At 42.3% G+C, this 10,358-nt stretch overlaps 2 protein-coding genes across 2 annotated transcripts; both read right to left on the reverse strand.

Moving 5' to 3' along the window:
• Positions 1 to 393: 393 nt before the first annotated feature.
• paqr7b (progestin and adipoQ receptor family member VII, b) lies at positions 394 to 5,774 on the reverse strand. Its single transcript, XM_029129993.3, has 2 exons — positions 5,612 to 5,774; positions 394 to 3,621 (listed from the first exon to the last, which is right to left on the reverse strand). The coding sequence occupies exon 2, from the start codon at positions 3,613 to 3,615 to the stop codon at positions 2,557 to 2,559; it is 1,059 nt and encodes a 352-aa protein (XP_028985826.1). The 5' UTR covers positions 3,616 to 3,621; positions 5,612 to 5,774; the 3' UTR covers positions 394 to 2,556.
• Positions 5,775 to 7,024: 1,250 nt separating this feature from the next.
• stmn1b (stathmin 1b) lies at positions 7,025 to 9,146 on the reverse strand. Its single transcript, XM_029128068.2, has 5 exons — positions 9,029 to 9,146; positions 8,353 to 8,394; positions 7,816 to 7,988; positions 7,485 to 7,676; positions 7,025 to 7,401 (listed from the first exon to the last, which is right to left on the reverse strand). Exons 2-5 carry the CDS (start codon positions 8,366 to 8,368, stop codon positions 7,342 to 7,344), a joined length of 441 nt encoding a protein of 146 aa, XP_028983901.1. The 5' UTR covers positions 8,369 to 8,394; positions 9,029 to 9,146; the 3' UTR covers positions 7,025 to 7,341.
• Between the last annotated feature and the right edge of the window lie 1,212 nt (positions 9,147 to 10,358).

The raw sequence follows: 10,358 nt of genomic DNA on the forward strand, positions 1-10,358 counted from the left end.
ACAATATAGTTAGTATTATTATATAGATAAATATGTCCATTTAACATTTATTACATTATTTCTAAAGCCCCAGGGATTCATGCTCTTTATTAACAGCATGTATAACTGTTATATTTCTTTGTCTTTTAAATTAAATCACAAATTTAAAGTCATGCTTATGAACCAATAAAACTGTCATATATAAATAGAGTTTTTTAAGTACGTTTTAAAGGAGTCTAGAAATATCAGACGGAAATTCAAGCCCTTGTTTTCAAAATGAACTATATCAGTGGTAGAAATTCAATGATGTTTAAGCTGCAAGTACCTAATAGTTTCAAAGTGAGGTTTTCAGTTTTCACTTCATATTATGAGGACCTTCCTTTGCATAACCTGTGAAAAATGAAACGGAGAATCTGAAGTTACTGTAACATTTTATTTTATTAAATACCACAGAATATTAGTACAGTCAGCCACCACATATTTTAAAGGCAAAAGACATTCTGGTCCCTCTCATCCTGCTTTCATAAAGGGATCAAGGGAAAACTCAAGTGGCATTAGAGGCTACATTTATACACACACACACACACACTCACACACACGCAACCGCACAGACAACGCAGTTGCTTGGATGACGCGTTGGCCAATTTCCAGTGATCTTATTCAGATTTAAATGGTGTGTGTAGCAAAATACCATGTCCCTCTGCACTAAAGAAGTTCTAACACAGGGAACCATATCAAATGTTACCATTTTGTTCCTTCTGATGGTTGAGACAGCGACGCCATGCGAGACCATCGGTCCACATGACGTGTCTTAAGTTAGTTGCCAACCGTTGTGTAACAAAGGACGGGGCCTTGCACGGGGAGTGTCATTCTGTGAAAGTGGAGTACAGCCTTGAGAATACTTAAAGTTATGTCACTTTCAAGAGTCAACACAAAACAAGATTAACCACATTACCGGCACACACCTCCATGCATGTAAACAGAGCCAGTGTCAGCTACACTATGTACAGTGTTGATTCAGGCAGTGCGTGATGAGACCGTGTCAGTAATGCCAACAATAAAGAAGGTTGATATTCAACAGTAACTAGTCAGGTCAGGCCATCGATTCATATTAACGTGTCACATCCGGCAGTCTGTCTCTGGGTTCATCTTTCAGTAGTACCGTCACTGAAGCAATAACAGATTCATTGGCACATTAAACACCATCATCAACAGAGTGCAATGATGAGCAAAGATCATGTCTAACGTCTCGTGAGATCACAATCGAAGCAACATTACCCGTGAGCCATATGTGGCTGAGATTTTTACAAAGTCATCAAACACAGAAAAGAGAAAAACGAAAACAACAACAACGAAAATAGTGCAGCCGTATGCAATGGTGTAGTCGTAACCATTAAGGTCTGCTGGGCAGGGAAAATACAGCAGAATGGGAATGCGCTGTATAGCAACAGAAAATGTGCATTCAAATCTGAACGCCTCCAGGTGAGGAGAGATGACTTCTGGAGAAAATAAAGCTTATTTACAGGGTCAGTGCAAGGCTAAGCTTTCATAGACGCCACACACTTAATATCCACAGTACATACCAAGAGACATGCGTAGAGGCACATACATATTCATCATACACAAACAGAACACTTTTGTGTTTTCGTGATTCAACTCTGATTAACCGATGATTAGAAACAAACCACGCTAAAGCATCGACATCATGGGATGTGAGAAGGCAAAAGCTGATGTTCAGCCCTTTGAAAAAGAAAAAAGAAAAAGCTGTCAAAACAAAAGGAATTTTAATTAACATTCTACCCTCGCCGAGTCGATGTTAGTCATTTTCTTTATCAGCCATAAACAAACTTTTGGACTCCTTTTGGTGCAATATTTGGTTTGCTATTGGGTTGTCGACGTCATTCGACCAGAATAGGTTCAAACATGGCACAGTGTGAGCACCGAAATGAATTAAATAAAATGACATCCTACTCTAATTCCTACTTTGACCCTTATAAAGAGCAGAAAAGGAAGAAGTACTTTAGCTTTACCTTGATTTAAACACCGCCAATTCGAATTAGCTTGGAATTTGCGTGTGGCAGCAACATACTGTACAAAGTGCAAAGGACTGTGCACTGCAGAAATGAATGCTTAAGTGGTTTAAAATGCTACAATTTAATCAAGACAGTCTGATTTTTTAATATACTGGGGAAAAGCATCTTAGGCTCAACCAGTTTCCGATTAACTGCTAATCGTGACAGAAAGTATGATGAAGTAATAAAAACCATCGCTTCACACTAGCTGCTTAAAAAACCCGCAGACTAATAAAAACTCAGAACAGGGATGCAAGGACTTGCTGCAGTGTTTAAGAACTACCTGTATTGCTACAGACACATGACAAGATCCCTTTTTCCTCAGAGAAAGTCACAAAAGCACCACCTCAATAGCGGTTTCAGGTCACTGTAGTTTGGCAGATCACTGAAGGAATACAGTACAGTCACTATCACAAACTGATACCTTTCATTGACAAAAACATTGGAGTTATCTTAATTAACGACCACCACAGAGTAAAATGAATTCAACTGCTTTTCGCTCCCTTTACTCGTCCTTCTCGTCCAGGGAGGCGCGCACGCGCTTGCGCACGTAGAAGGCCGTGAGGGCGCTGCAGCAGGCGGTGAAGATGAAGAGCGCCACGGCGTCGTGCGCCAGGTCGCCGTGCAGCTGCTCGTACAGCGGCCGCCGCTCCGCGAAGTCTGTTCGTAGCGCCTCCACCTGCAGCAGGGTGCACGCCACCACCAGCACGTGAAAGATCTGGTGGCCCTGCCCGATGAAGTCACACCTCCCGGGGAAGAAGCTCTCTGGGTGCGGGCAGCAGAAGAAATAGGCGCTGATGAGGAAAAAGACCACGTGGTAGAAGTGGTACGTCACCATGGGGTCGGAGCAGCCCTCCTGGTAGCAGCTGTAGATGCGGTGGACCACGGGGCTGATGTCTAAACAGTAAGCCAGGGCCGAGGGCACCACTTGGAAGAGCTTGAGGACGAGCTTGGGCAGCCGGCGATTGCCGTATTTGCTATAGCAGCAGCCGAAGCAGGTGAGCCAGGCCAGGAAAGCGGCAGCGGGGAGAAAGAGCCCCTGCACTTTCCGGTGCCACTCCTTCTCTATGGCATAGTAGTAGTGGGCCAGGGCGCTGCCATACTGGTAGACTGACACTCCTACGTAGTCGAGGAAGTAGAAGGTGTAGTAGGAGAGCTCCGACTTGGCAGACAGGAGGTGAGCGAGGGCACTGAAGGAGAGGTAGGTGAAGGCTGCGAGGAGGACGATGAAGAGGGGCTGAGCGTGAGGGTCTCGCAGGAAATCCACCGTCTCCGAGATCTCCTGCCACTTCACCAGGATTATGAGGGCGGCCAGCAGGTGGGTCCACACGTTGAGGGTCTCGTTGTGCCTTTGGAAGAGGGTGAGGAAGTAGTAGCGCCAGCTCTGCTCCGTCTGCCGGTAGCCGGTGTGGATGTGGCGCTCGCGGAACACCCAGGGGACGTCGGACAGCTTCACGGTGCACGGCAGAGTGGGGAAGGCCGACTCCAGCAGCTGGGGGATCTGACGCAGCTGCTGCGCGTTGATGAACAGGCGACCGATCTGCTCCATCACCACCGTCGCCATGGCAACCTGCGGGCAAAACGTGGGGGCGGAGGGAATGAGCCAGCGTTAGCTTGGAGAGTGCCTACAGTACGGAGCATCTCGTTCACAGCGTGCGCCCGCGCTGGAAAAGTCATCCCAGTTAATCATCAGGCATCGGTGGCAAATATCCTTTGAATATTTACATGATTTATGCTCTGCTTTCCGCTCTTTGGTGGAAAAATTACAAGCAATATGAGGTTGTCGCTTCAGGCTCTCAAAAATAAATTCAGCAGACTCAGAGCAACTATGTTCATTTACAGCGACCCGACAAAATAAAGTGTATCATTGACTTTCCTTTTAGCTCTGCTTTGGTCTCCACCAGCCTTAGAGCAGACAGGCTCTATTTGTTTTCCAATGGGAACACAGGTTTATTAGAGACTGTTTACTAAAGCATAAAATACCTGCTGCAGCTACATTTAAGCTTGTTGAGTGGAGTATTACGCTGGACAGGTGAAACAGTAACCGCGGGACTAAAGGCTCCTTCATGATGAACTGCGGTTATCATCACTCCACTGTTGATAACAAAAGATTATTGTGCAGCTTCCAGCATTTCCCGCTTGTAGATGTTGTGTTGATAAAACTATTTAATCATAACCCGTGAAATAGTTGGACGTGAGCGGTGGGCTGTTATTTGTGGTGGCTTGCAGAGGCCTCCCAAACCATTAATCCGCTGTACGACAGGATGCATCACTTTGATGGACTATTACTCACCACAGACACTCTGATGCACATCTAAGCAGAAATTTGGGTTATTACACATTTATTCCTCATTTCTCAGTAACAAATGTTTGCAAATGGGAAAGTGGTTCTAGAAAAGCTCGATACAGAATTAATAATTAGAGAGAGAACATGCTGAAAATGTTCAGATAATATTTGGAAATAGACTTTCATACAAAAGACAATAATCACTATTTTGACGTAGGGGTGTGCCATATGAATCATTTCATCCCAATATTATTACTGTACATAATCATTTCCTTTTTTCTAAAAGGCAAAGATGTCATAATAAAAATAGCCGGAGCCAGCTGCTAGAACGGCGGAGCAACAAAAGGCATCTCTGCCAGTTTGCTAATGTGATGACAGCTGGCTCGACTGAAATCAAGCTGAACTAATTAAAAGGACCTGGGTGTTGAGTTTGAGGTATGATTTACAATTCCTGGTCCTGATTGTTTTCCAATTAAGACAAACTGAGTCTTTTTGGTTACGTCAACATTAATAATTAAAACCAAGTCAGAGCATAAGATGAGTGGACCCAGAAGTGACTGGGCCCAGCTGTGCAGCCTGTCCTGGATTTGTAAAGTGGGCTGCAGCTAATTTGAACGGCCTGGATGCGAATCAATCCGGCGTTTCGGTGTCATGGTGTGGTCACTCCAGATCTTTCTGGGCACTTTCCCCAGATGAGTGTTGAGGGCGAGCAGCAGATGCAGCAGCCTCGCGCAGATCGGGCAGTGTGGGATGTTCGCAGGCCGAGGATCAGGAGGAGAAGGCGTGGAGTGATGAACGCTACAGATTATGTAACATAACCCCCATCCGACGTCCACACCCTCGCTTTCCAACATGGGTTGCCGTTGCTTAAAATATTAATGGCTGAAGACAAATGCTCCACGATAACAAAGAGGCCTGTATTAATGTGTGGGTATTAAACTCTGGCCTTTATGGGCCTGTTGCAGCGAATTCCTCCGAAGAGAATCTGCACCTGATCGACATGTCTGTGTGAATTACACACTCGATGTCCGGTATGATTTGCATCCAGCCCTTCCTCCTACCGTCGAGGCCTGCGTCGCTTCCCCGTCAGCATCACGATCCTGTTTAATTAATTTGGTAGATTTTATAAGATGCCGCCGCACATTTATAATAACGGACCGGGGGCTGCGGTCGGAGCGCGTCTGAACCCGATACACGCTGCTCACTTAATCATTTTACCGGAAAACAGCGTGGATTTTCGAATTTTCATAATGTAGAAAACAAACGGCCCTACCTGTACAATGTGGGATCAATCCAAAGCCTTGCGTTTAGCAATCGATGAAAGATTTAGAGCCGCGTAAAACACAGACAGCATTGTTTTAGATGAACCGAGAAAGGATGACCGCGTCGAGAGCAGCGCCTGGCGGCTCTCACGGCGCAGTTGCTGGGAGGATACTGAAGTGTGACACGCGGCTCCTCTGGCCAATCAGTAAACACGTCCCCCGTTTTGACAATGGCGTCCACCAATCGTCGTTGCCCTGTTGTCAATCGTCCCGCCCACTGTTAAGACACATTCCTCCGCCGTCAAATGAAGGCCTGACTCCCGAGAGACGCTCCTGTCACCTTAGACTTTGGCTGCGCAGCCTGGTTGCATCGGTTACCTGTGTCCTGATAGTTCGTGTATAAAAGCACTGTTCCAAAACTTGTTTATTTTTTATTTTATAATTGCAGTATTAAATATTTTACTCATAAATTACAGTACTGGGAATCTTCTTCATCTATTAATTTCAGTTTCTGCTCAGTTTTGCTTGATGAATTGAGGGTGTGTAAATCATAAAAGTATATTTTTGGCTTCCTGGATTGTATAGCCTGATAATACACAAGACTGGCAAAAATCTAGAACAGTCTGACTGAAGAGTCTTGGAACTGAACCAACCTTTGTTTGCTGTGTGATCAGACAAACAAGGGTCACTGGTCTATGGGGGCAAACAACTTTCTGGGCTGATGAGTGCAGCGGTTTGCCATAAGCACAACAAAGATGGGATTGTGCAGCACTGTGGGGGTGGGCATGGCAATGCCCACTGTAACTCATACTGTGTATGTTCCTATACAGTATGAGCATAACATGGCTAACTCTCAACCTTACATCCACTGAGCCTGTAGTGTGGTTCAGTTTCAGTTAAAGCTCTAAAGTCTAAAAAATTGTGTGAAACAAGTTGAGCTGCTCTATAAAACAAATGACACAACTGTTTAAACTTGTCTAAAGCGCGTTGTTGTTGAACCTGTAACTGCAACATTGCCAGCATTTGTGGTTGACTTGTAATCATGTGATGCAAAGATCTTAGAGTATACAGTAGTTACATGGAAATGGTACTTACTGCCTCTTATAAATTAAAATCAATAAAAGATTTTCAAACTCCTTTGCTTTTTTCACAGGTGAACAACGCAACTATAATAGAACTATCCAACACATCACAAAACCTGCGCCACAAAATCAGTTTCCTCTCACCCACAACATGAAGGAGATCCAGCCTCACACTAAGAAATGGGCTGATGGTCCTGAAAAGATCAAGTGCACCTGCCACCAAGTCATAGTGGTGTATTACTAGTGTAATATATGTATCTTTATCCTTGAAAAATACCTCACTAACATTTCATTCAAAAATTCTGAAAATAAGCACATAAAAAACACAAGCGCACAAACTGGCAACTTTGAACACAGGCTTTAATGGTAGAACCTTGGTATCGTACAGTAGAATGCATGTTAGAACAGTATTACATGATAAATTTGGAAAAATGTATAATGAATGCCTCGAAATGGAAAGGTATAGCCCATACAACAATGCCTAAACCTTAATCAGCTGCCAAAGAGAAATGTTCACATGGGCAAATGTGAAATAGTTACATCAACTGTAACAAGTACAGTAAAACCAACTCTGATAGAAAAAGCATCAGAAAACAACAAATAGCATAAAACGTAGCTTATGATAGAGATGTAAAGACTGTTTTTCAGATGTAAACAAATTAGTTCTCCTTTTCTTTCATAGTCTCCTTGTTCTTCCTCACTTCTTCAAGCTTCTTGTCCTGTGGGCATTTGAAAGGCACAATAGTCACAAAAATGTTTTCATTGCAACTAACAACGCAGACACTGACTTGTCCAAGTTTACCTTCTCCTTGAACTTCTCACTGAGAGCTGCCATCCGCGCAGTGCGATTCTCTTTGTTTGCCTCCATCTTCTGATTGAGCTTCTCTTGTGCCATCTTGCTAAAGTTGCAGTTTTCCTCCTGGGCCTTCTGAATTACTAGCTTCTCGTGCTCATGTTTCTCAGCAAAGTGTTTCAGCATTTCAGCCTCATGACTCTATAAAAAAAAGCAAACACATGCTATACATTTTAAAAAAACAACTCTTAACCCATGTGCTGCATGTTACATCTGCTTGAGTGGTTTTCACTGTAGTCACTTGCTAATGTATAAAGTCTTTTGTTATTTCTAAAAGTACCTTGCGCCTCTCATCTGCAGCATTAAGTTTTCTTTTTATCTCGTCCAATGTTGTTTCCTTTTTTTTAAGTGGGGACAACGGAAAGTCTCCCTTGGCTTCCAGGGTTGAAGGACTCAGAATGACCTCAAACGCTTGACCTGAAGCACGTCGGCTCAGCTCCTTCACTTGTATGTCTGGAAAATATGACAATTTGATACATACTGGTCAAACAAAAACAATTATATGGCCATGTGGCTACATTTTCTTCTGCGAAGAACAAATGAGGACATCTTGTCATTTGCAACTTGCAGAACCAACCACATCAAAGGACTCCTGTCTTTGGCATATGGGTAATGTGTTTGCTTACTGCGTGTTTCAGGTGGTGTGAAGAAACAGTAACTTTGCTTTCCCTATGCTTGTCTGCTTGTATTTGTCTTGTTTTGGGTGTAAAGTGCCATAAACACAGGGGAATCTTCATGAGCTAAGTAAACATTTTCAAACACTTTCTCGTTAATCACAAAGAAGTAACTTTCAAAACTGTTTGCGGTCTTCACCCACCTTCAGTGTTTGCCATTTCAGCACAAATGTTGCCTTGTACAACTACAGGAAAAGATAAAACAAAGCAAATTATTCAGTTTAACTGGAAAAAGCAATTATTACCAACTTACTTCCTTTATCAAATGCATATGTTTGCATGTGTTGTATAATCTGGCCAGACATTAACTGCAGCATTCTAGCTTCACATAATTTGTAAAATTACAAGTCATAACGTGACATGACAAGTCAAGCAAAACAAGTTCTCATCTCACGGGAGCCTCTGCAGTGAGCACAATAAGAAGAGAACAGAAAGGAAAAGGTCCTGCATAAACTGAACAATTAGCTAAACGTTTTCTAGTGGAGCACTAAGAGCAAAAAAACAATAACTTCACTTACTCATAGGCTACAGATGAATTATATTACGATATCAGAATCATAAATATTATCTTAGAATACCTTTACCTATTTTCAAAAGCCTTTTGACTCAACGCTATTATGGAGTTTCCGGAAGAGTGTTCAAAACGGAGACCGTTAACGTCAATTTAACATTACATAAGAGACGCTGAACATCATTTACAACGTTGCAAAACCTTTCAATTAACCCATTAAGACTTTCCCCGACTTTTAACTCTATCAGCGCTGAGTGTAAATGCTGAACGAGGCCGAGTAAACGCTTGCATGAAAGCACTGTTCTCACCGTGAACTTCTGCAGCTCGAACAAAAGACCTCGTCCAAGTTCTTCTCCTCTGTTCTCACCGCCAACAACATCTGCACCTTCGCGCAAAAACCTGCAGACCCCAAACGTCACCCCAGATCTTTGCGTTGATTGGTCGGAATCCACCAATCATAGGCGGCGTTGAGCCCGCGAGCGCCAGAATCTGGAGACAAACATAGCAGACGGTGGAGCAGACCCTGTTGTTCTGTAACTGGTAAAGGTGGCAACTAAAGCCTCCGCAAAAAAGCGACAAATACGATATACGACCAACAAATGGTGGCTAAAGTACAACCACATGACATTTATTACTAATTTAAATAATAATAAAACTTTCCTACAAAAAACTTTATTCATATTTCTCAGCTTTTAAATCTAAATTCCCTTCTCATGAATAGAACCTTTGTGTTTTATAGAAACTACTAAAAAGCGTTTTATTGCTACAAATGTCTTTACTTAATCCTTTGCAAGCAAATTTATAGTGCATTATTATGTTGAGGATCCTTGGGCTCAGTTGTGACCACAGACCATGAAACATCAAGATAATAAAACAATATCTTTGTTTGTCTACACTCACGATAAAGTTGTGTAATTCTCTAAAATACATCCTGCTAACTTTTATGTCTCATGCTGACACACAGAACTAAATGTCTTTTATTCTGTCTCAGAGATGGCATATTAGATGTTTTTTAGCACCATTAAACTCTCAATGGGCTCATTTATGAAACCCATAAACTGTTTAGGTGAAGGTGGGGAGTGCTTATTGTTGCATGCACTTTTATTTAACCTTCTACCTTTAGAGAAGAAATAATATTAAGAGCTGAACAAAAATCCTTTAATATATGGTGTCCTCAGAGTATGTGAAAAAAAAAGATTGGATAGGGTGAAGGTTCAGTTTTGTCAGCTACATCTGTCCGTTAAATAGAGAGTGAGGATGCCTGAACAAAAGCCTAATTACAGGAGATTCAAAGGGGTGAGTGGCAAAAACGCTCTTAGAATTTTGGACATGGATTTGCTTTCAGGTAAATGTGAACTATTGGAGATTTCTAGATAAAAGAAACATGTACTGTATAAAATGCTTTATAAAGTATTGTTATACAGTACAGATATGTTTGGTGTTCATATCTCATCTTAATGGTTTAGCTGTGGAAAAATCCTCCCTCCTGTCTTTGCAATCTCACCTGTGAAAAATGTTGAAATACTGCTTCTAGAGCTCATTCATGAACAACACAAACTGCGCTATTATTTCCTTTTCTGTGTTATATTGTTTTCTTTTCACCAATTATTAAAATCAAATGACTTTTATTTTGAAAAG

This window comes from Betta splendens, chromosome 16 (genome assembly GCF_900634795.4).
Source record: "Betta splendens chromosome 16, fBetSpl5.4, whole genome shotgun sequence".
Classification (NCBI taxonomy): Eukaryota; Metazoa; Chordata; class Actinopteri; order Anabantiformes; family Osphronemidae; genus Betta; species Betta splendens.